This window comes from Vicugna pacos, chromosome 8, assembly GCF_048564905.1.
Source record: "Vicugna pacos chromosome 8, VicPac4, whole genome shotgun sequence".
NCBI classification, from domain to species: domain Eukaryota; kingdom Metazoa; phylum Chordata; class Mammalia; order Artiodactyla; family Camelidae; genus Vicugna; species Vicugna pacos.
In genome coordinates, this window is record NC_132994.1 from 25,293,824 (window position 1) to 25,320,847 (window position 27,024).

The 27,024-nt window shown below is 33.8% G+C and overlaps 1 protein-coding gene across 2 annotated transcripts in view; it reads right to left on the bottom strand.

Annotated features, from left to right (window-relative positions):
- MMS22L (MMS22 like, DNA repair protein) overlaps nt 1-27,024 on the bottom strand; it is a 107,582-nt gene that overhangs the window by 57,586 nt on the left and 22,972 nt on the right. For both annotated transcript variants that reach the window (XM_006200264.4, XM_072965642.1), the window contains exons 11-14: nt 23,210-23,272; nt 14,349-14,468; nt 11,950-12,176; nt 7,771-8,274 (exon numbers count right to left, since the gene is read on the bottom strand). In XM_006200264.4, coding sequence (XP_006200326.2) covers nt 7,771-8,274; nt 11,950-12,176; nt 14,349-14,468; nt 23,210-23,272 — 914 coding nt within the window. The remainder of the gene's footprint in view (nt 1-7,770; nt 8,275-11,949; nt 12,177-14,348; nt 14,469-23,209; nt 23,273-27,024) is intronic.

The window sequence follows — 27,024 nt, forward strand, 5'->3', positions numbered from 1 at the left end:
GCATTAGAGAGAGTGTTACGAAAATTTTAAGGAAAGTGAGATTATTCAAGATTGGGGACACATGGACAAACATGTATTTCAAGAGAACCTTGGAATAAAGGATACCATTGTTCACATAAAAATGAAGAAAAAGTAAAAGAAAACAAGCAGATATTGAGAGATTACCATGGCCCATAGTCTGGATAGGTGCAGCACCCAAGTCAGTGCTGTCCAGGAGATCTGCTGCTGTCCACTACAGTAGCCATTATAGTTACTGAACACTTGATATGAAACTAGTATGACAGAGGAATTAAATTTGTCCTTTTCTATTCATTAACTTAAATTGTTACACATAGCTAGTGTGTATGGACAGCAGAGACTTAAGCAGATACTCACAGAAATCTGTAGGGATTATTTTACAAATATGCAACTGAAAGTTAGGAAAGGTTAAGTAATTTCCCAAGATTGCACTGTTGGTAAATGGAGAAGAGATAGCTTGATCTTAGATGTATTGACTACAGCCCTTGTTTTTCACACAATGCTGCAGCAGTAGGAACTCTCAATACTGCTGGGGTCCCTTAAGAAGCAGAGGTGAAAAGCACAACTTGCTGTTGTGGAAATGCCTACTGCCTGAAATTGTGACTCTTCCCATATATGATGCTCCTACACGATGCTCTCTGATTCCATCTCTAGCTCTGATCTACTTATTACTGAAGTCTGAAACACCTTTCCCATCCCCCAAATCCCAATGAAGCTGAGATTTGGGTACACAACTTTTTCCCTTACAATATTTTAAAAGAATCACTTTGTACTTATGCAAGGAGAATTTATACCTATGTAATAGATCTAGTTGGAGACTAAATAAATGGCCCAAAATATTAACTCCTATACATGAAAAATTAAAAGATAACTTATGTTTCAGCAAAATACAAAAAAAAAGTTCACAAACATTTCCAAGTTATTAGGGTAAGTAGTTTATATCACTGCATGAATTTATAATACATGTAATATTAAAAAAGGGCTATAGTAAACATGCTTTGCAAAATTCAAGACTGGTAAAGAATAAATAAACAAACAAAAAAGCTAATTCATAGTATATACGTAAAAATCTCAGTTGAAAGATACATGAAATATTTAATGAAAAGAAATCTTTACATTTTGTATATTCCCAAATAAGATTTGTAGTACATTCCCTTAGAAATGCTCACTTTCTCTGAAGGAATCAAAACTGATACATGGATCACTCTTAGTGGGCAACACACCTGTCTGATTTTTCAAATAAAAGCTGGAAATATATTTTCCCAGGGAGCATACACATGTGCTCTCTCTTCCAAACTGTTAGAACACTGCACCCAAATATGCAGCAAATCAAATCAAAATCTACATCAAATATAGATCTATATATAGTTTAAATGATTTACATATGTATACAATACACCCACGCATGTATACATTCCCACATGACTATACACAAACACATGTGTACATGTCTGTACATATGTGTACTCACAAGTGTGTACATATACACAAACATGTGTGTAGTACATATATGTATATACATACATATGCTCATATATATGATACACATATGTGTATGTATACATATGCTCATATATATGATGTAACAGCAGATCAGCAGTTATTTTTGGCAATCTGGTATATACTAATCAAACTTTGCAAATAAATAGCTCATAATTTGATTATTTGAAAAATCATACTAGTTTCAAAGTTGTTTTGTAGTGACCTATTCTTCAGTAATTAAAAGCTGTATTCCAGGAGAGTGGGCATGGCTCAGTGGTAGAGTGCATGCTTAGCACGCAGGAGGTACTGGGTTTAATCCCCAGTATCTCCATTAAAAAAAAAAAAAAGGTGTAACCCATTCATACTAATAGAACACCCAATAACAAAAGGAGGAAAAGGTTTGCATGCCATAAAGAGTAATTTTTCTATTTTTCCTGAAAAATCATATCAATTATCTGGCATTCAGCAGAGCCTCACAGGAATACTTCCTTTTATACCACCTTCTTTCCTACCTAGAAAACCCCCAGGTCTCTCACCAAAGGAAAGATTAAAAAAATTTTTTTTGTTTAGAATTAATGATATCATACCAATGAAGGTTAAAATAACTAGAACTACTGAACATAGAAAATATTTGAGGGGAATAATAAATGCAGTTCTTCTGTGCACATGTATGCATGCACACATCCACCCATCCCAAGTGTCAAAAAAGATACATAACAAACAGATGAACTTCCAAGTTCATGGGAAAAGGAATTTAAAAACATGTATTTTCAAAATTTTGAAGTATTGAAGTATTTTGAATATTTGAAGTATTTGTATTTTGAAGCCAGGAAAAAGAATCTTAACCCTTTAGGGAGTTGTACTTGAGCACATACTATATCAAAAACAGGCAATCATCTCTTCTGAACTATTTCTTAGTCTCCAGATTTAACATCTTAGACAAGTTTTCAGCTGCCTTTAGACCTCCTTGAAACTAGGCTCTTGTTTAATACAAAATAGGATGTCAGTTGATCAATACCCATTTGGCTTAAATTCGTAAGTCCACAACATCCCTTAAGTGTTAAAACAAACAGGTACAAAGCCTGAAAATTTATTGTTCCTTTTTAAATTCCAGATGATATTTGCAGATGCCAAAAGGCATTTTGAAATCACTCACCCCTACTTCAGTAAAAATGAAAAAGAGGGGTTAGGAGGAGGGAGAATCTCACGAGGCCTTGTATGTCAAGAATTTGCCCAGAGCTAATTTTCATAGCTGTGTTATAAAACCCTGGAAATGGAGGTTTATAATGGAAATGCTGACAGACCCTTAACTATAGCAGCATGAATGGATATAATTAAAGAAAAGCTTTTGGCTACACCTAACTCCACAAATGAAAGACTGCCATTTTTATATTAGCCTCAAATAACAGCCAAGTGAGAGCTAGAAATGTGATTCCAGAAAGGTAATGTGAAATGTTAAAGATGACTGCTAAAACTATTTGACATTCGAAGTTTTAAACACGGAGGCATTTAGTTAACATAACCAAGTCAGTATTTTCATAATGTTACTTAATCAGCAATAAAGAATGCTCTGGTGAGCCATCAGCTCCAGTTAGCAGAAAGTGGCATATGAAGTTATTATTTCTTAACAGCCTAGAGGGAGCCGCTCCTCCCTTTAATCAGTGATCTTAGTTCCTTCCTACCTGTAATTTCTCTGTCATACAGTTATAAAACTATTACCGAGCTCAACACACACACACACACACATTTATGCAAGGACGGGTACCTTATTCCCACCTGAATTAGAAAACAGAAGAGGTTGCTAAAGTAAAGTATTTCATTCTTTCACTTGTCAGGGATGCAGCCAGGAATAAATATCATCAATCTATGTAACCCATCTTCCCTATTTAAACCAAACTTCAAAGAATTTAGCTCTGTTCTTAACTTAAAAGAAAAAAAGTCTATGCTTTAATTTTTAACAACTATTCCAAAATATTTTTTAATTTTCTAATAATACTAATAGTAAAAATATTACAGTATACCTAAAAGACTCCTAGGAAAAGATCTTCAATGAAGTTCCAGACTTTGGGCTAAGAAATTAGGAACACATCTCTACGATCAAATACCTACAGCACTTTTCTTGTGTTTCCCCTCCTCGCCTCTCTTCCTTCTTTCTTTTTAAGTTAAACAATCCTGAATGATCTCTGCGATCCTCTCCTCACCAAAGATTCCAAAGTAAAAGCAAGTTTATCTTGATATATCTGTCTTGGAAGTACTGAAGATTGAAGAAATAAAACTATGCAAGTTACAGCCTCTCTTATTATATACTGCAATCAGCCTCATTGAAGGACTGTGCAAATTACTATGCAAGCTTCAGAAATATAAAAGATGACAGTGCCTAAACCACGACAGCATTAATAATGACCTGCACATTACTACACCATTCCTATCCACACACTGACCTCATACTTCTGTTAAAACATATTTATAATTTTGGCAACAGAAGTTATACATGATCTCACATTCACTTACAGCAACTGTTTTTAATCATCGTATACACAAATAGTATAAAACAAAATGAAATATAAACATTTGTGCAAGGAATTAAATGTTACCAACATAACCATTTGTGTCCTTTTCTTCATTAGTCCTGAAGAGCAACAACACACTACTTGCCCCCTGCTCCAGATGATAGCAAATTACAAACTCAAACCAGATCCAGTTTAAAAGAAGTTCCTAATATTAATGTAAAGTTACTCTCACCTTATATAACAGACAGTCTCCATTATGCCCTCTTGATTTGTACCTCTGTACTTTTGAACAGTGACCCCCAAGGATAAGGATTAAAATAGATGCATTACCGTATACAAGGTACTTATAAGCAATATCTTTCCAACACTCCTGAAACAGCTTTGGCTTTAATGCTAAAGAACCTCTATTAAGTTGAATTTAAGGAGCAAAAATTTGATTTTTATTTTACAAGAAGTGAAATTTAGATGGGTGAAAGGGTGCTAAGAATAGATCAAAGATAAATTATTATTTTAAATGAAATGTGATTTACTTGTCTCCACACCTCTTTTTGATTTTTTTCCAACTAATAACTCATTACAAAAAATATGTAACTTGCAAGATTATAAAAACAAAATAATCAAAAGTCCCCAATAAGCAACTATCCTATTTTGAGCAGCAAAAATAAATGGTAAAAGCACTGAGAAGTATATATGAGTAGTGGTAATACTTTCAGGTTTGCAAACAGTTTGCAGATTTCATTCATTTAATTACTTCCTAATTTATAAAAAACTATAGTGATATAGTTAGTTTCTGTTTAGTTACTTTCAAACTGTTACAAAGAAAATATAAGAAGGCAGCTATGGTATAGTGGGTGAGAATCTGGGGGGTGATGATTCTGAAACTTAACTGTGTTATTTTAGATAAGGTACGAAAAGTCTCCATGTTACCATTTCTTCATCTATAAACTGGGATGACAAGATTGGTAAAGAAATAAATGAGACAGTGTTTGAAAAGGGTACATTTTTTAGAATACAACAATTATTTTTGTGTTTTTAGTTACTACTTTTGAACAATGACTAAAAAGTTTCAATTATGAGCTTGGAGACAAAAAGAAGTCAGTAAATGAAGAAAAAATACTTCCCTATTTTGTTACTTTCTTTGTGTTTTCATTTTTAAAGTCTCTCCAACCTTTAAGATAAATCTCATTCCCCTACTACCGAGTTTCTAGTAACATTTTTAACAAACTTCTGTGTTTAATTTTTTCTGGAATGCATATTTTCTAAACATACTCTACACACTAATCTGAAAATGAGAAAGGAGGCCTTCTTATACACTATTAGGGAGAGTGAAACCAGTGCAAATTTTTTTTAAATTAATAGGACCGATTAAAAGGAACTGGTAATATCCATAATCCACATTTGAAATGCACATATACCAATTTACCCTTAGGAATTAATCTACATATAAACCTCCAAAAGTTCACAGAGAATGCATGTATAAAGATATTAAATAAAACCATTTATCATAACAAAATAGTAAATAATATAAACTTCCATTATTTGGGGATTGGCTAAATAAAGTTTCGTATATTCATATAATGAAACACTAAAACTCAGCCTACAAAAAGAATTAGATAGGTCTCCGTTTAGTAACATGAAAAGATGTCTAGGAAATATTAAGTGAAAAAATGAAGCTGCAGAACAAAGATCACCTGTTTTGTGTTTTAAGCCTATGGATGGGAAAAAATCTGGAAGGTTCTATACAAACCATTTTAAATGGAGTAGAACTAGAGCAATGTTTTCAACTTCAGCATCACTGAGGTTGGACCAGAAATTCTTTGTTGTGTGGACTGTCCCTGTACCTTGTAGGATATTTAGCAGTATCCCTGATCCCTACCTACTAGATGCCACTGGCACCTTTCATTCATATGACAATCAAAACTTCTCCAGACATCGCCAAATGTTCCCTGGAGGACAAACTCACCCCTAGGTGAGAACCACTGAATCAGAGAACAAAGGAAGGAAGGTGAGGATAAGAACTTTCACTTGTCATCTTATACCTCATTTTTTTTTCCTTTTACCATTTTTACCATGCCAATATACTCCATCTGCAATTTAAACAAAAAATTCACAACAAAAAGATTTCCCCAAATTTCTAACTAAAAATTAACAGTATTTGTAGGACATGAAACTTCGTTTAAAAAAAAAAACAAACCTATGTAAGAAGCGATATAATTGTTAAGACTTATCCATCTTCAATGGAAAAGGTAGAAAGGTGCATGGATTCTGTCACTTGGTTTCCATGACTGCACCTTCTCATGATACCCTTACTCTTGCTTCATTTTCTACCTCCTTGCCCAGGCTGTAGTACCACCCCCAGGATGGTTTAGACCAGCTCCCCCCTCTTCCTTTCTGTTTTGTAGATTAAGACAAACATAAACAAACCAAAACTGGTACCAGAAATGTGGAAATCTGTAATTTTGCCCAGGAAACAGGAAAATACTACTTACCACTCACTTAAAAACTGAACAAATGAAAAGAATTTGGCACTTGGAAGAGCATAACATCTGCTAATAAACTCAACTAGACCAAGAACAAACAAATGCACCTTGTGGAGAAGATCCAGAATCAGTAAAAGCTTCTTCTAATGAAGTTGGTTATTCATTATTTATCCATCTAGCCATCCATCCATCCATCTAAAAATTTGATACAGCTTACACTAGGGGACAAGAGATGATTATCTGGTCAAGAACTCTGGCTAAACCTCTAGAATTTAAACTGATAAGAGCAGAAGAATAAAAACAACATAAAACCTAATGAGGAGTGAGAACCTGAGGATTAATCTGTATGAATACATAGCCCAACTGAAAGAAATTAAATAAATTAGTGATAAATGACTATATGTCCGAAATTCAGAAATTCTGCCAAGTTTAGTACTTTTGAAAAACAGATGCTACTTTTCTCAAGTACAGTTAAATAGAGAGCAGCAGTCTCTTCATTGACTTCAGACACAATTTCAAATAAAATTATATTTCTATAAATAACTTCTACACTTTTCAGTGACGTGACTACACAAAGTGGCAGTATCTAACTTTTTAAGAACATGTACTTTGAAGGTAAAATTGTTATGTGAAAAGGGCAATAAATGTCATAACCACTGTTCTTATCCATTATAATTTGGGTGCGAGTGTATCTGCATAATTTAATGGCTCTGAAAACAATAAGTTTTGTATAGATGATTGGTGTTATAAATAGAACAATCCTATCTTAATCTGAGAATAAACTGTTTTAGCTGGGAGTATTTCTTGCCTTTGAGGCTACAATTCTGCAGCAAAATATTTAAGGAAACTTACTTTTTTTTTTTTTTAATGGTACAATGTGACCAAAATCTCCTTATAGGCACAAAATTGCCTGTTTCAATGAAAGCCAATTCGTAGTCTTGCTTAGAATATCTGAAATACACCTCTGGATAAAAATACTCTTTTAGGAGAGGTGGAGAAAGGAAAGGAGCCAAGAGGCATAGCTTTCGTCCTGTACCAGAGCTATTTCTAGTTTAGTTTAGTTTTATGTGTTTGAACCTAAGTTTTTTTTTTGGAAGAAGCACTTTTTGAAAGGACAGATTGAAAGCTACTGACTTATGTTACATTGCAGTAAACTCCTCTAACTCTTGTCTCTACATCTGAATTGCATTAGTAGGTCAAAAGCAAAACTTTAATATAGAATCAACATAGGTGATGATATAAAACAAATCAATAAATTAGCACATTATTAGAAAACATACCTGATTCTGGCCAGAACAGCTTGTAGAAAGCTCAATACTGTCCTAAGTTCAGATTCTTGACAAGCTCGCAGAAGCATACTAAACCCATCATTAAGCAGTTTTTCATGGGAAGGGTGTAAGCAATGGGTAGTCTCGAACACTTCTTGAACACCATCAATATATATGGAAAGAAACGTCCAGAGAGTATGTCTTTGTCCCATTTCATCATTCTTAGATACTAAGAACTCCTTTGCTTTCTCCCGGAAAGCACCTGAAAATTTCTCAGCCAAAACACCAATGTCCAGATTTTTCTGGGTATACATCAAGAGAAAGGCCATCTGACCCTTCCAAATGAGAGGGGATGTTATAAAGGTAGGCTTGAGGAAATTTAGGAGGCCTAAAACATGACTTGCTACATCTTCCACCTCTGCCACAGCTGCTAACAGCAAAAAAAGTTTGAAAAAGTTCTGCAGACCAACTTCAGTTAGTTCTTCCATTCTTTTTTGATGGAATTTAGAATATATTCTGTAAAACATAATAAAAAATTGAATTAATAAAACTGTTTTATTCACAAAAACCCATCTTTTAAAATAACATTTCACTCAATACTCATGACAGTCTCATCACTCTAAATTTTTAGCAAATTCTTCATTATGGTGCTACAATGTCACTTTTCCTCCTTGGAAAAATCTCACAAAACACCCCCACTACCTTCAAATTTTTCAATGATGCAGCAAGCATCTATAAGTGAATCAAAGAATTCAGTGGTTTCCCCCAAAGGACAGTAGAAATGTTCTTTTCATTTAGTACATGGCTTTTCCTTTTATTTTAGTCCCCTACATCACCTTTAAAATTTTTACTGACAAATAAGAAAAAATATACAATTTTTTAAGTACAATTCGATGTGGTGTATAGAAATCTTAACAGGGCAATTTTTAATTTAAAAAAATTTTTATTGAAGTAGTCAGATTACAATGTTGTGTCAATTTCTGGGTTTCAGTCATATATACATACATGTATTTCTTTTCATATTCATTTTCATTATAGGTTACTACAAGATATTGAATATAGCTCCCTGTGCTATACAGCATAAACCTGTTTATCTATTTTATATATAGTAGTTTGTATCTGCAACTCCCACTTTGTCCCTTCCCACCCATACCCTTTACCCATTGGTAACCATAATTTTGTTTTCTATGTCTGAGTCTGTTTCTGTTTTATAAATAGGTTCATTTGTGTGTTTTTGTTTCTTTTTTTTAAGATTTCACATATGTGTGATATCATATAGTATTTTTCTTTCTCTTTCTGGCTTACTTCACTTAGAATGACAATCTCCAGGGCCATCCATGTTGCTGCAAATGGCATTATTTTACTCTTTTTTATAGCTGAGTAGTATTCCATTGCATAAACATACAACTTCTTTATGCAGTCCTCTGTCGATGGACATTTAGGTTGTTTCCATGTCTTGGCTATTATAAATTGTTTTATGAACATTAGGGTGCATGTATCTTTTCAAATTAGAATTCCCTCCAGATATATGCCCAGGAGTAGGATTGCAGGATCATATGGTAAGTCTATTTTTAGCTTTTTGAGGAATCTCTATGTTGTTTTCATAAAGACTGCACCAAACTACATTCCCACCAACAGTGTAGGAGGGTTCCCTTTTCTCCACACTCTCTCCAGCATTTATTGTTTGTGAACTTTTTAATGATGGCCATTCTGACTGATGTGAGGTGATACCTCATTGTAGTTTTGATTTGCATTTCTCTGACAATTAGCGATATTGAACATTTTTTCAAGTGCCTATTAGCCACTTGTATGTCTTCACTGGAGAATTGCTTGTTTAGGTCTACTCATTTTTTGATTGGGTTGTTTCTTGTTGTTGTTTTTATTAAGTTGCATGAGTTTTAACAGGGCAATTTTCTATAGCAATTTTCCTTACACCTTTCTCCCTCTACCTCTCATAGACTTGTTCCTGCTATACTTATATTTAAGACAATTTGAAGTGCTAGAAAAATATTTACCTATTCACAAATAAAAATTGTTAGTGTTCAAATGTCCAAGACTAGCCATTTAAATTTTTATACTATCAATATTGCTTAATACAATTCAACAGTTGATGTACTTTTCTTTTATCAATTAAGGGGTTAGAATTGAAAACGATTCATTCTGAATCCCACTTATGGATTGTTAAATTTCATAACTTCTATAATTGGTTTATTCAAGATAGAAATGATTAATGCTAATGAGAGGTTAAATGTTTGTTTATGAATAATGAAGCTTCCGAAATAAAGATCTGTTTAATTATCTTTATATCCCCATCATGCCCATCATAGTGCTTGGTATACAGATTTGTTATTGAATTCCAATTTATTTTAGCAATAAAGTTCTGAATTTTATGTTTTCCATAAAATGATTTAAGATTCAAAAACAAACTGGCAAACAGAACAAAAGAAAAAAAGTGTTTGGGTCACATAATTACTGGAGGTTTTACAACGATACTACCATTAAAAAAAACTACATTCTAAATAAAATATCCAAACTGTATCACCATAAACTTATAAGAATTAGTCATTGTGGGAATCAAACAGGAATTTCATTTAGTGATTCTTGTTAAGTCTCTATCTAAAATAAGAAGCATTCCAAATCAATACTATCACACCAGTCAGAATGGTCATCATTCAAAGTGCACAAACAATAAGTGTCGGAGAGAGTGTGGAGAAAAGGGAACCTACTACACTGGTGGTTGGAATGTAGTTTGGTGCATCCATTACAGAAAACAATATAGAGACTCCTCAAAAAACTAAAAACAGACTTACCATATGATCCACCAATCCTACTCCTGGGCATATATCTGGAGGGAATGCTAATTCAAAAAGATACAAGCACCCCAATGTTCATAGCAGTGCTATTTACTATAGCCAAGACATGGAAATAAGCAAAGTGTCCATAGAGGACTGGATAAAAACACTGTGGTATATTTCTACAATGGAATAATACTTGGCCATAAAAATAAACAATGCCATTTGCAGCAACATGGATGGCCCTGGAGATTGTAATTCTAAGTGAAGTAAGCCAGAAAGAGAAAGAAAAATACCTTATGATGTCACTCATATGTGGAATCTAAAAAAAGAAAAAAGAAGACACTAATGAACTCACCTACAAAACAGAAACAGACTTGCAGACATAGTAAACAATCTTCTGGTTACCGGAGGGAAAGTGGGTGGGAAGGGATAAATTTGGGAGTTTAAGATTTGCAAATATTGACTACTATATATAAAAAGAGATAAAAAACCCAAATTTCTTCTGTATAGCATAGGAAACTATATTTAATACCTTGTAATAAACTTAAATGAAAAAGAATATGTAAATGAATATATGTATGTATATCTATGCCTGGGACATTATGCTGTACACCAGAGATTGACACATTGTAACTGACTATAGTTCAATTAAAAAACATTTTTAAACATAAATAAAATAAAATAAGCATCATGCTGTGAGAGCTTCCACCACATAAGCTAAGCAAGTGGTAGAGGGCAGCGCACTGCACAGAGGGGCAATAGGCAAAAGAAGCAGAACAAGGGAAGACAATTAAGAGTCACATCCATTTAACAAACAAAACTTTCAAAAAAAGGAGAATAGACAAATGCAACCAAAAGTTCCCTTCACCACACCAGAAATGAAAATGGCATACTCCTCAAATGACATCAGAATTATCCGGTTCTACTATATTCTGGTTAGTTTTCATTCAAGAAAGGATGGTTTGTGGGACTGGTGGGATCAAAAAACACAAAGTTTTACAGACTTAATCTATCACCTGCCAATGTACAATTTGAAGACGCTTTTCATTTCTACAACTTTTAATAAAATATATGTGTAAAACATGACAATCAACTTTGGCAAGCAAAACAATAGTTTTCTTATATCTCTGCATTTAATATATGAGATTTCAATCTTCGGGGCTAATGAGATCAATAAGAAATTAAAACCTTTCCCAAGTTACAAATATTAGGTTTATTCCTTACTATAACAAATTGGCAAGATCAAAATGCTTCATATTTTGCTGTCCTAAATTAATGAATACACTTGAACTGTGAACAATAAAGACCTCAAAGCACAAATTAACTTAAAAAATAAAAATACTAACACTTCTTCAAAGATAAACGTTAACGTTCACGACAAAGACATGGCACACACCTTCCTTTGACTTGTTTCCAAAGATGAGGGCCATTGTTCTTCATTGCTTTCTTAACAACTTTCGCCAAAATGCAAAGGAAAATAGTGTAGCTACTACTGGATTTATACAGGTCATGGTCTTGTTTATCACAACAGCAGGTCTTCACCATTTCCAGCATAGACAAGGGTGACTTAATAATATTTGCAAGGCCTTTCAAAGGAAGCCAAGAAATACTGAAAGAACTATTCTAAAAGCAAGAGACAGAAAACAAGTATTAAGTTTCTGAATAAAAATGGAAAGCTATAAATCCCAATTAGCTCACTGCAAGTTTGACTCTTGTTAATCAGAAAGATTACACAGTCATTACCATATATTCCCTGCCAATAAAAATTCCATAAAGCACAGAACATCAAGGGGTGTTCACATTCCTGGATTATCCCCATGTGTCTTATTGACAGTAGGGTTGTCCAAATTAGGATACAAACAAGATCATACACTGCATTTGATTGATATGCCTCTTAAATCTCTTTTATTCTATAAGCTCCCCAATGTTTTTGTCATACCATTTATCAGATAATTTATTGTGCAGAGTTTCCTAAATTCTGGATTTAGCTGCTTGTACCTCCCTAGTGTCACTTCATGTATTCTTTTATCCTCTTATCTTTTCTGTAAACTGGTAGCTGTATCTAGAGGACTGATCAGGTTTAGGTTGAGTTTTTTGCTAAGAATCCTTTATTGGTAGTACTTACTGGTTACTTTCTATTTCAGTAAGTAAAGAGGCACATAAATTCTGATTGTCTTTCTTTTTGTGATGTTAAGATTGATCACGCTGTCTATCCCCACAGTTTTAGCAGTCATAGACAGTCCTCGTCCAGATGGCTTACTTCATCAGACATAACAAAATAGCAATTTTCTAATTCTATCATTCCTTCTAAATTAGCTCATCAGAAATTTACTCTGAAATATAGTTTATATTTTCCTTTACTTACAGTTTTCAGAATAGTTTTATTCAGAATAATAATTTTTCTAAAAATGCCATAAACTCAAGGATTTAAACACATTTGGCATATTTTAATTCACAGTAGTTATGATTCTTTCTCATGCTCAAATTTACCCAGTGTTGGGCAATGTGAGCTCCTTCAAGTTGGCTCCAGTTTACTCTGATACAACCCTGCTTTCAGGTATGGCAACATACCCTGTAATGTCAGGCTGGTTGGAGAAATGGCCAATTCTAGTTCTGAGATGAGTCTAGTTATTTTGTACGCATCCTGACTCAGAACTAGAATTGGCTATTTCTCCAACCAGCCTGACATTACACTTCAGAGGAAGGTATTCTTCTCATTTTTAACAATCTCAAACTGGTAATTGTAATCTTCCACTTTCACTTTTTATCTTGATTGAGGGGTTCACTATGTATTTACCCAGAAAACCAAACATTCCAAATCATCTCTTGTCTTCACACACAAGTAACTTAATCCTTTAAATCTACCTTTAAAATGTTCATCTCCCAAATTTATCCTCTCCTTTTAAAATCCGCTGTCCCTACTTTAAGGTTTCACTGCATTATTTGCCTATACTACTATACTGGACTACTAACTCATTTGTACCCAATTCCTTTATACTAATTTCAGAAAACACTTTCTCAAACACATACCTAATATGTCACATGCCTGCTTTCCAACGTCTCTTGAATAAGTTAATTGCACATTATCTTTAGCCCTTCATAATCGAGTCCCAGACTAACTTCTCTACTTTTCTTATCTCCCATATCTCTTCATAATTATCTCAGAGCCATCATTCATATTCAGAACTATCATAGTAGGAATAAATCATGTTTTTTTCATGTCTCTATATATTTGTCCAAACTGTTCCTTTTGCTCAGATGCTCTTTTGCTTCTGTACTTGGAAAATTCTACTCATTCCTCAGGCCAACTTAGAAAATTATGACTTCATAAAGTCTTTTACAAGTCCAAACACTGGGTCAGATATTCCCTCCTCTGGCATCTCACAGTATTATAAGCCTTTTCCAACAGTATATGTGCATCTGTCCACTAGCCTATAAGCTACTAAAATGTCGAGATTGGGTCTTACTCAATCAATGCGTTCAATGTGTCATAAGCAATCAATAATTATTAGAAAACATCTACAAATGATTTTTAGAAATATCTTTCTGCTACAATTTTGGCTACTTTGCTTATTCTCACTCTTAAAAGAAAAGGGACACCAAATGCTCCATTATCTTATGCCAATGCTCTATAGACAGTATGAAAGGTAAAACTATTCTTGAACTATTCTACTTTGAAAAACTAATTTTAAGAAAAACCCATAATTATTTATAATTAAGCCATAAAAACATTCTTCAAAAATAATGTACAAATTCTTCAAATTCCTGGAACAAATTCATTCTCTATTTACTCACCAGGTTTTTACTGTAATATTCCCATAGAATGGTGACAATTGCAATGTTTGGCTCCCAGAAATCACAAAGGGTCAAACAACAGTGGAGATACATTCGTAACTGCTCCTCCAAAATACCATCCTAAAAAATAAACTGAAATTGTGAGGAAGTAAATGGGCTTGAGCAACACAAATATTATCATTTGATACTGCACCAAATAATCTGCTCCTAAAAAGAATATGAGTATACATCACCAAATCATACCCATTCTTAGTTTCAGACCAGGTCTAAATCAGCATAAGGTATACTAAAACTTTGCTCTAGAGAGCATTAGTATATTCAGATAATTGAAATTACATAACTCAATTTGATATTTAACTCAATTACTTATAGTAGGTATTTCATAACTGAATGGTATAAAACCCAGAGACCAAAGAAGAAACCTAATCCAGAAAGAAGTAGCATAAATGACCTAATAATTAAGATGTATACAAATTCAGAGGACTTGGTCATACTTAAGGACTAGGTCAGATTCTTTATGGGAATATAAGAGATTTTCTTCTAAGAAACAGAGGCTTGGCAGAGTAGATATATTTTAACCTTTTAGGAAGTGGCAATAGAAGAGAGTAGAAAAGATGTGACACTTTAATCTTCTGTGATGAAAAAAACCATGCATATTTGTTAAAAAGTGATACACCACTGAATTCCAATCATTCAACATTTATTCAAAGCTTACTATAAATCAGGCACTATTCTAAGGTACTAAACATAAAGCAATGAGTAAGTCATACATGGTACATCCACTAACAGAATTTACACTCTGGGGAAAATGGAAAAAGAGGACACTGAAACAAATGAGATAAATGTTAACAGTTATGGCTGCTGTGAAAAACAAAACAAAAGCAGAGTAATATGTCAGAGTAATTGGTAGAGGATGTGGGCCATTATTATATCAAGAACTATGAATGGAAAGGCCTTTTTGAGGGCCATCATTTGGGCTAAATGACTGAATGAAAAAAGAACCAGCCACTTAAAGACCTGAAAGAAAAGTATTCATGGCAGAGAAAACACATGGAAAGTTCCTGAATTAGCAGAAAGCTTAGTATTATGGGATTAAGTCAAGAGACCGTCAGGAGCCATATCTCATTTGAGGTTTTATATGTCTTAGTCAGAAGTATGAATTTTATTTTAATTATGTTGGGAAGCCTCTAGAAGGCTCTAAGCGTAAGGGTGACATCAAATGATTATTTCAAGAACACCACACTAGATCATACATGGAGAAAGAATATAGTAGATGAGAATAGAAGTAGTAAAACCAATTAGAAGGCAGTGCGACACTTCCAATGTAACAGAAAAGCAGACTGAGAGGTCAAGTACAAAGCAGATGTGCTAGGAAATTTGAAGGTGCTTGGTATACAGGAAGCTTTAAATAAATAATTGTTGAATGACTGGGATTCAGTGGTGTGTCACTTTTTAACAAACCTGCATGGTTATTCCATTACCGAAGATTAGACTAAGACATCTACTTTTTTTTCCTACCTCCTTCTCCTCCAGCCAACTCAAAATATTAGAAGGCCCCCCCAACTCAAGTACTAACCAAACAGAGATAGATTCATAGACATAGAAAACAAACTTACAGTTACCAGGGGGGAAAGAAGGGTGAGGAGGGATAAACTGGGAGTTTCAGATTTGCAGATGCTAACTACTATATATAAAATGGACAAACAACAAGGTCCTACTGTATAGCACAGGGAACTATATTCAGTACCTTATAATGGCCTATAATGAAAGAGAATATGAAAAGGAATATATATATGTATAAATGAATCACTATGCTGTGCACCAAAAATAAATACAACGTTGTAAATCAACTACATTTCAATAAAAAAAAAAAGTTTAAAAAAACGTTAGGAGGCAAATCTGTGCAACTGTAAGACTAACAAAAGCAGACAACTTTCGGGATATGTTTGGACACAGAGGCAATGGGATTTGCTGCTGAGTTATATTAAGGTATTGAGTAAAGACAGCAATTAAAGAGAATTCCCAGGTTTTGGCTTAAGGAAATGGGTTGATGGTACCATTTCCTAAAATGGCAAAGACTAGGGGAGAAAAAGATGGAAGACTGCAAGTGTGAACATGAAGCAGACAAATGACATATGGGTCTAGAGCTCAATGGGACAGTCAGAGCTACTGATAAAAATTTGGATGTTATCTTCATATTAACGGGTTTTAGAGCTAAGAGGCTAGTTAAGATCAACCAAGGAAAGCCTATAGACGGAAAACAGAAAAGGATCCAGAAATGAGAGCCCTTTGTTTATTCCAAAATTTAGGTATTAAGCAAAAAGTAAAGGAGTCTATAAGCAAAAACTGATGGCCAATGAGGTAGAAAGGAAACCAGGCATAATGGAAACCAAGAAAAATATTTCAGAAAGGGACAGTAGCCAAGAGGGTTGAATGCTACTGAGAGGTTAAAATGAGAGCAAAGAACTCTTACATTTAACACTATGGAAGTCTTTGATGGCTTTGATAAGAGTTGTTTCAGGTACGGCAGAGAAAGAAGCTTAACTATAGCAGGCTGAGGAGGCAAGAAGAGGTGAGGAAGTAGAGATATTTAAGTGAAGATATATAAAATCCTTGAACAGGTGAGAAGAGAGAAAATCCAGTGCACAGGGAAAGGAATTAGACTTTGACAGAAACAGTGACACTTCCAATATAACAGAAAAGCAGATTGAGAGGTTGTGTACAAAGCAGACATGTTGGGTAATTTGAAGGTGTAAAGATAAAGGAATTCTCAAATGACTGGTCCTATTTTCTCAATGATTTATGAGGCAAGATGCTTAGCTAAGTTGACTGGGGCAGAGCATGTGCTGAATTGTGTGTTAAAAAAGAAATTCTGAAATAGGCCATTTTGGAGAGTAAAAAAGCAAACACTCTAGAACTGACTGCCATTTGAGATTTATGATCAAGAATTTAAAGTCAGATCAGTTGGTAAGAATGATTGTATCATTTTTTTCCAGCAACATTCAGCTGTAGGTGAGGGTGGCAGAGGGTAAAAGAGGATTCAATATTGCTAAGTTTCAAACAGAGAAGGGCTATGGAACTAAAGGTGTTTGTGATAGAGTGATTATAGTAGTGGTTGTATAATCTAAAATGCTTAAGGAGGAAAGTTTGGACATGGAAGAAGACAGAAAAATGAAAAGATTAACGAAGAAGGGCAGAATGAAAAGAAAAATGAAAAAATGTAGAGCATAACTACAGGAGGAGGTGGGTGAGGTAAGTAAAAGAAAATCTGATAAGCAGTGAGGATATCAGAAAACTTAGAGGACAGGTGGATTTACACAATAATGTCAGGGTCATTAATAAAAGTAATGTACAGGGATAGAAGAAAACAGTGATGTTGGTGCTAAATCTTTCAATGAATGAGAGTGAACCAAACATGACTAGATTTTTTTGGAGAAAGCTTTTAACTCTTTAAGTTATTAATCTATTAGAATACACTCAAGTTTCAAGTCCTTTAGGAAACTTCCTAACTTCACACTATTCGGGGGCCTTTCTTTATGCTCACAGCACACTTTGCACACCTGTATTCTAGTACTTAGCTTGCTAATTTTAATGTCTATCTGCCTTCAAGTGTCTATAAGCTCTCTGAGGGCTGGGATAATGTCTCTAGGGCCCAACACAGTGCCTGGTTCACCAAAAGACTCCATAAATGTTTCACAAACAAAACTGAGATCTAGGCTCTGGTGCCTTTTCACCAAATAGCTGCATGGCTTAGGCAAAGATATTCAGCGTCTCTAATAGACAGTTAAACTCATGAAGCCCAAGACAAGGTTCACTAATATTCTTTTACTATGAAAATATTAAGCTAGACCTAGGCTTATTCCCATAGCACACTATTGATATGAATGAAAGCATACTAATTTTATTATGCTGTAAGGTTAAAAAGTAGGTTATATTAAAAAGTGGGCTCATTTTGAAGAGTTTTGTATTGTTTTGTTTGATATCTGAAACTCATTTTACATCAAAAATCCATAAAAATGGTATTTAAACCATAAAAATTTATGAAGTTTGGGAAAAGCAAAAGATTGAATACAGACTACGTGTCAGGCATTGTGTGATGTTTTACATGTTAGTTCATGTATTTCTCATACCATTCCAGGTTTACTACATTCATTTGATAGAAAAAAAGGTTGAGGCCCAGAAGTTACAAATAGTTTATCCACGTCCACTTGGGAAGGAGCCAGGATATATGACTCAAAAGTCTACTATACATGCTACTCTATGCCATCTTCCAAAAACAGAAGGGAAAAGAAATGAACATTTAAAGGACACCAGATTTGGTCAAGATTGCTCTTAGTGACAAGATCAAGACCTGAATCAAAGTTTGTGAAGCCAGAGCCCGTGCTCTTTTCACTGTATCCAATCAAAAAAATTAGATATGGCATCCTGGGAGATGTTCTCTTTTTTCTTTTTTTAAGGAAAAAAGACGATTTTCCTTCATTTTCCTGCTAGTGGCTGCAGATGAAAATGAAAAGAAATGGCATTGAAAATACCATTTCCCCCAGAGTTCTAGAAGGAAAGACAGTCAGTTGAATGTAACTTAAAAAGCAAGTTTCTCTTTTTCAGCCTAAATTAATTACAGGTAGTATACATTTTCATATTCTGTATATTCAACCATTATTTTGTTTTGAACCACGTTCCCACAGTTTTTCTTGAAAATCCCCTTTAAAAAATATGTGTATGTACATCAGCTGAATTAAGGAAAGAAAGGATCCTCCCATCTTCAAGTTCAGAGAGCCATAGAGATAAGAATATACAATAGTCAGGAGTAGAAGAAGCAACAGACATCTTCGTTCAAATTCATAATGAAAAACCACAGCTGAAATACGGTGAGGAGGGATATCTGAGAACATCTGAGTATATTAATTTCTTCCTACATTTTCCCATCATACACTTATTGAGGAAGGAAAAGAAAACACACAAAAAAATGAAAAAAAAATAGTATGGAAAATTTAGATACTTTCCACTAGTATTACCAACAGATCTAGAAACCAAAATGAACTACTAATCAAACACATAGCAGCAAAAAAGTTTTAAAACAGACATAATGAAAAAAAGTTTTACAAAGAATCCAACAAGGTCAAATGGCTCCGAGGTAGCGCGGAATGAGTAAAACACCCATGAAGATTCGGATTCCAGCTCTGCTACTTCCTTGCCAGCTCTGTGAACCTGGACAAGCTCCCTCTAGGCCCCAGTTTTTAATGTGTAAAATGGAGCTTCACAAGATTGTCATAAGCATGAAGCAGAAGAATGTACACTAAGTGCTACATACAGCGCTTGCAGAGGAATAGCTATCATTTTGTTCCCTGCAAGAGAGAAATGAATTTTTTAGACCTAAATATTAGGTATTTTGATGATCAAATATTAAATGTAACAGGTTCACAGTATTGTACCTTAAGCTCATATATTTCACTTTTGTGAGTGTTGAGGTCAAACCATAGCTAAACAAAGAGGTTTGATTAACAACATCTAAATCCACACTCGCTGACTAAAAATTTTTAATAACCAGGTCTGTGGGGCTCTCTTCCACACAGGCATACACTTGCCTGTCTCAATCCCAAGCCCTGCTACTCGACTTCCGCAGTTCTCACAAGGGCTCTCTGGGTTTCTCATCTCACCTGCGTTAGTGTGTATGAACTATTTAATGGAGGAAGTTACCCTAGAATATTCCATAGTGCCTGGTCCTGATCTCTACTTTAGTCCTTTTCAGTATTTTAAAAAATTTTAGTCATTTTTTAAAAGAATGTCTTCCTATCTTTATTTTGAAAGATCAATTCAGGAATATTCTATATATCAAATTCTTTTATTGAACTAAAAAAGAAAACATTTACTCTAGTTAACTTATTCTGTAGAAATGCAATATAACAACTGAGAGTTCATTTTTTGAGTAACTAACCTACCTGTCGGACACCATTAGGAGAATAAAATTTATTTGTAAGCTAAATTGCTAACTGTTAGCCTACCTGATGAGAGACTTTTTTAGGAATGGATAAAGAGAGTTGGACTTCAATATCCCAGTCAAGATCTTTCCGTCCAAGAAACAATGATTTTTGGATTAGTAATTGTAAGATTACTGTCCCACATTATTCAGATTCTATCACATTCTGAGTTTACAACCTTGGACTCTCCAAGTTCTTTGACAAATGAAAACAATAATTAAAAAATATTAAGCTTGCTTAGGATTTCTTTTCATACTTTTCCACGATCTTTGTTAGGAAATTATTCTGTGATCTCAGAAAATAATGAGCTTTTAAAAAGCTGTAGCACAAAACTAAAAATCTCCCTTTTCATATGAAAACAAAAATGCTATCTTAAGGGTAAACAAATATTTACTGGTAGCATTCACAAGTATTAAATAGGATTACCTCCAAAAATAGGATTACCTCCAAAAAACTGTTTTTAAAGTAAATACTTAACTATTCAACTGTAGCTATGTAAGTAAGATTAAACAATATATCCTTTCTTTACTAACAAAACTCAGTGTCTGTTTCTGGAAGATCATCTCTGGCTAGAAAAAATTTTAGAACATTATTTGCTTAATTAAAACTACAGTGGATTGCCTACTAATTTTATTTAAAGACTGCTTTATATGTGAAACTTTTTTTTTTAAATATTGCAAATGGACTCTCCTTCACTGTTGGAGATCAAGTCAAAGCACATGAGCATAGTCGGATTTTAATTTACTTCAATGGGGGAAAACAGATATAATCAAATTGATAGCTCTATCCAAACATATTATTTATTCTTTATGACCACCTACTGCACCCACAAAATTGGTTTCAAGAACTCCAGCAAGTAGCCCTCTACTACTTATAAAATCTAATTTGATACTATCAAAGGCATGACAAAATTGAGATTACTAGAGAGAATGGACTGCTTCTTTCTATATATTATAATGACCTCTTCTCTCACAGGAAAGATATTACTTTGACTTTATGCTAGAACTAAATTCACAGAGAAAGTTTCTTAGCTTAGCTGTACTATTCCGTGCGTTTAGGGTGACTGACTCGTCCCGGTTTATTCAGGGCCTTCCTGGTTTTAGCACTGGAAAACCTGTATCTTGGGATACTCCCAGCCAGGTAAGTTCCAGATGGTTATCCTACTTACTTCCAAGAATTAGGGATTTATCTTCAAAACATCCTTAGCTGATACCATTAAAATACTAGTTTCATTATCAAAGTATACTATGCAGTATCAGAGTAAGTTTTATCACTTTGGGACTAAGATATTTCAATTAAGTTTTTTTCCCCCCAAGCAAATGATTTTCTTTCATTTAAAAATCAAAATTATAGGGAGCCACAATCCAAAGGAACAAAAGCATTAATTTTCAAGTACCTAAAAGTGTTTAAAGAGGGTTTTTAATCTCTTAATCAAAAAGCAAACGTTTCTATGGAAGAGAGGCAATGATAAATTCTCCTGTTTGTCCTGGACCGTTATGGGTATTTATTCATATGATAGAGCCTTCTAAGAAATACTCTGTAATTTAAAACCTAGCTGAACAAAATCATAAATTCATACACTGTTAGAAGTGAAAGCAAGTTTAACCAAGAGGTTTTTAAATTCGGTTAAGGCATTAAGATTGGATTAATAGCTGATGTAAATAATGATAACCATTTTTTAGTGATTCTGTACACTCTTGAAGTAAAAATACATGGACGAAATTTTCTGAGTTATCAAATCAATACGCTTTCAAAAAGAACAAAGGAGAAAGCCAATTAAACGATACAGAAAAAAGAAAATAAAAATTTTTACAATGGTTGAGATGATGCCTCTTTTGTTTCTGACACAACTCACACATTCAGAGTTCTTTGGCATTCTTATCTAGAATTCTCAGTTCATAATTAGGAGATTCATATTACAACTACATGTACTTACATTTTTACCTAAAAGAATTCTCAGTTCATAATTAGGAGATTCATATTACAACTACATGTACTTACATTTTTACCTAAAAAAATTAAGAGTTTGTATAGATAACAAGGAAAAGAAAATTTCAAGCTGTGAAAGTAATTTTCAAAGAAATGGCTACAAAATAAATGTGTGTGTGTGTGTGTGTAGCAATCTTGTACTACATTATTTCCTTCTTATTCCTCTTCAAGTTTTAACAGTTTTCATTTCTTAACAGAAAAGTAGTCTATTTCCCAAAACTAAAAATATTAAAGTTTCCCCTTAAACTTTTACATAAATAACTTATGCTACAAAATTATACAGAACTATAACACAATATGTTTAAAGATGTGATGAAGAGCACATTTAAAACTATTTTAAAAGGAGGTCAAATCTGACCTCTGGGCCATGAAGCACTACGTTAACAGCTTTGCAGAAAGAAAAATGATAAGCTATGAAATGAGGGCTCAGAAACTAGGACCTTATCAGTTGGAGTATGATTCAAGCCTGTAAGACAAATTGCTCAGCAATGCAAGTCACCTTCCTGCTGTGATGAGGATATAGCTGAATTTCCAATGCCACTATCTCCCTCATCGTGTCTCCTAGACTTGATATCATACAGTAAAGGAATGGCTTATAGTTCTGAAGCATCTACTACTTATTGTGAATACACTTTGTCAAAGTCACCAACTAGGATAATTATCTTTGTCCTTTAACTGGCAACTCAGTGTTAAAACAAAAATCTTCAAAGAACAAGCACTAATGGAAACATGGACCGTGCATTAACAAAGAATGATAATTCTATCTCAGGTTTTTAAAAAGTAGACTAAGTTTGTCATTTAAATCATTTTAACAGTTTGCTTGATTGTTATAAATAAAATTTGTAACATAAACATTTAGCAAAGCCCACAAACCGCCTCACTTTAAATGGGTACCTGAACACTGAAGGACTTTTTCAGCAGTTCTTCTACAAAGTTCCAATTTGATTCCATTTGTTTCTAGAAAGGGAGAAAATACTGCATCAGAATTATTGCTCTTAATTATGCACTGAAACTATAAAATAGCCAAGCTAAATGTGAAGTACATTTTCTCTATCATCAGATATCATTAGTTTCTTGAATGTCTAAAATGACCTCGGCAAAGAGTTAGTTGAGAGACTTAACAGAAAAAAATTTACAACTATTCCAATCCAGTATAAACCTTATTAGGAATTGTTTTATTAAACAGTGGTATTTCTATAAAATTACAAATGTTTTAACAAATATTTAATTTTTGCTGTGACATTATAATCTAACAGGAAAAAAATTACATATGCTTTTGAGTTTTTTACATTGTGTGTTCTTTATTCTGTACTTTACTCAGCAGAGTTCTGCCTTCATTTTATGCATAATAAACTCAAGACGGCCTAATCTACTAAACAAGTAACTAAAAATTTTTTACATGCCATTTCACTTAGCCAGTGGTCACTTAACTGGCAACCTCAACTACCTGGAAGACTTCCTACAATAAGGAAGAAAGTGAAAGAGAACTTTCACAAAGCCAAAATATTTCACAAAGGCTAGGCACTGAGAACAAGTCTACTTTTCCAACAGGAAAGCCTGGAGGACATTCTCAGAGGATACTCTCAGTTCACCTGATACTCAGTTCTTAAACGTTTGGATATGTGGATGTAACCAGAAGCAAAGAAAGTGCCTCTAAGAAGAAGCAAGTGACAACTAGTTTCTAACAAGGGAGGAATAAAATGTGCAAAAAGTTAACCATAAGACCTCATAAAACTAAGCCCGAGGCTTTAAAGAGCAAATGCAAAGAACCTCCTCACACCCTCCTATCTCTATTAAAACAACTATGCTGTTCATAGTTGTCATCAGACATGAAGCAGCCCTGAAGGCAATGCCCTAAAACTTGGTAGTTGGCCCTAAAATTCTCTCAAGGAGGAGACTATTTTGTTCTACCAATACTATATATATCTTCACATTCTTATTTTCTTTTAAAAAATCTTTTCCAATTCATAGACAACACAATTAAGTTTCAGAAAGGTCATGTATATACAAGTCAGAGCATGGATTCAAATCCAAGTAGGTCTGGCTCCAAAGCCAGTGTTCCTTCCATTTCACCATGCTATCTGTAACTGAGTTTCTTTTTCTAACAAGCCTTCCCTCAGCTTTCAGCAATTCACTTTTATAAAAATCATTCTTTACTAAGATAACGTCTTAGTTAAGCAGGAACTGACAGGGTTGATGTATTTAGCTTTATAATTTGTAGTGCTAATGAGTGTGTTTCAGTTGTTCTGTTCTAAACATTTGAATCACACAAATTATGGAGAAGTACTATAATTCTTGTCCAAGGAACTTCAACTCTATGGATCAGTACTGTGGTTACAATCTAAAACAAAAATAAACCATAATTCAGGGGAAAAAATGGCAACTATATCATACCCAAATCAAGTCTGAGTGGCAGAATATGTATACAAGGGATACAGATTTTTACTTCCACAGGAAAACAACTTTGACCAGCATTTTTTTTTCTATATACCAAGTTACAGAATAGAAAGGAGGTAAACTGCCATCATTTGGGGACTGTGTTTTATATTTCTTGTCCCAATATTAAAACTAAGACATTCACTTAAGTTTCAACACAGGTGGTATCTCCACCAGAAACAGAAATATAAAATAGATCCCCCACCTTCCACTTCCAATCAACTAGGTAACCTGGTGCAACTCTCATTTTAAGGTTGTATTTCACACCTTTTATCTAGTCACCATTCAGATGTTTCAAAGACGAGCACCAGCTGGCCTGACTGATTGCACTATGTTCTGGGCAGGGAAAGCACTGTTAAAATGATCCCTGCAATGCCCCAAAGTAATTTTTCTCTTTAAACTATATTTGTTTTTAAAATAGATGACTGGGATTGTGAGAGGATAACACACTCTCATCTAGGTTGGGAGAAAAGCATTAAACAGAAATATAAAAAATCAAAGCCTCTAGTATGAGAAGTGAGATACCAAATTTTCTTTATAGGCCTGTATTAAGCAGTTTGCAAGCTCTGTGATTTAAATCCACATATAGCAAACGTCCAGTTTACAATAACTTAAAAAAAAATTTAACCATATCTGAAACCTATTTAAAATGTAAAGATTTCACATTAACCTACAGGGCAAACAGTTCATGCTCAAAAACTGAAACATCTCTATGATTATCACAAGACTAGGGGTTATTTCTCTGCTCTAGAAAATATGAATAACCATTATTCCTTTGCATCATCCTCTCACACCAGTTTACTCTTCAGTGGAATAAAGCATGCTTAATGCATAACTATTTTCTATATGGTAGCTTGCTATGCTAATATATCATAAGGAGGAAAAAAGAATTCAGGTAATTTTCAAAATTCTGATCTAAGGATATCCCAGACCGAAATCAACACCCAATGTAATCTCTCTGAAAGAATGAGTCAATACGCCTTTATGTTCACAGATTAAAATGATTATATCATTCATAAACCAAACAGAGAGTAAAAGGGAAAAACTAACCAGATAGGATGAGGGGAAAATAGGCATAAACTGGGACTGCCCCTGGGCAAACTGGTTTATATGGTTATCCTACCAAAGGCCACGAGAGGCAGTTCTTAGGAGGATTTTCATATCAAATTTATCTAAGTGATAAAAACAGGGTGACATTTAACCACTGTGTACCTCAGTGTCATTATTTGTAAAATGGATGTAATATTAACCCCTCATCTACTTCATAACACTTCATGAGATAAAATCCAAGGTCACTTTGAGATATCAAAACACTTTGCAAATGCATTATGTTGAAGGTATCACCCCAAATGAAAACTATTAACTAGAGAGTTTGAGTTTTTCTTTTAAAGTCATTAAGAAGTCCACAAATATTTGAAACTCTCTGATGACTCATGAACAAAGGCAACGTCTATTCTACATATATATATAAAAATATATAACATTATATATCTTTATTATTTTTATATGAATTTTTCCAAATACTATGACTCTCTTCTTAAAACCTACATAATTTTAAAAATTAATACTAAAAATACGTACCTTGGCAAAAGAACATGCATAAAGGAACTGCTGACAAATATTAAAAGATATAGATTAAGCTACTCTAAATACAGACAATTCATTTACTATCTTGATATAGAGCTAATGAAAGCAATAATCTCCTATGGAGTTCTCTATATGAAAGAGAAAAGTGATTTCAGCAGTGCAACTGAGGGTGGTTGAACCAGTACAGTTCAACACTACAACAGTAATAGTAATGATATATATTACCGTTGGCAGATTACCTACCACACTGGGAGTATGTAGGGGTCAATATCAACCACTATTGAAATACACTCAAATAAGTGTTAATGGCAGTTACAGCAAGTATTAACAACCTGAAAGCACGTTCCTTGAAGCAAGAGGCAGTACAGTCAATTTCATGTGTATCCTATCATTGGCACCTATTATTATGATGGCCACTCAATAGGAACTCAGAAGTTCTTAACTAATTACCATACTTTTTTATCCTGACTATAATCAAATATGTATTTGGAAGAATTAAGGCTGAATGATAAGAGAAATAAAAGTGCTTTTGTAAAGACCTTTGAATTATAGGTAAATTTTAAAAATTCTTTCATTGTTCTAGTATTTCAAGAATTAAAAGATGTGAACCATAACCATATTAACTTCATTAAAATACTCAATAAAGGAACTATGACAGTAATAATGGCAATCTGTAACATTTATTA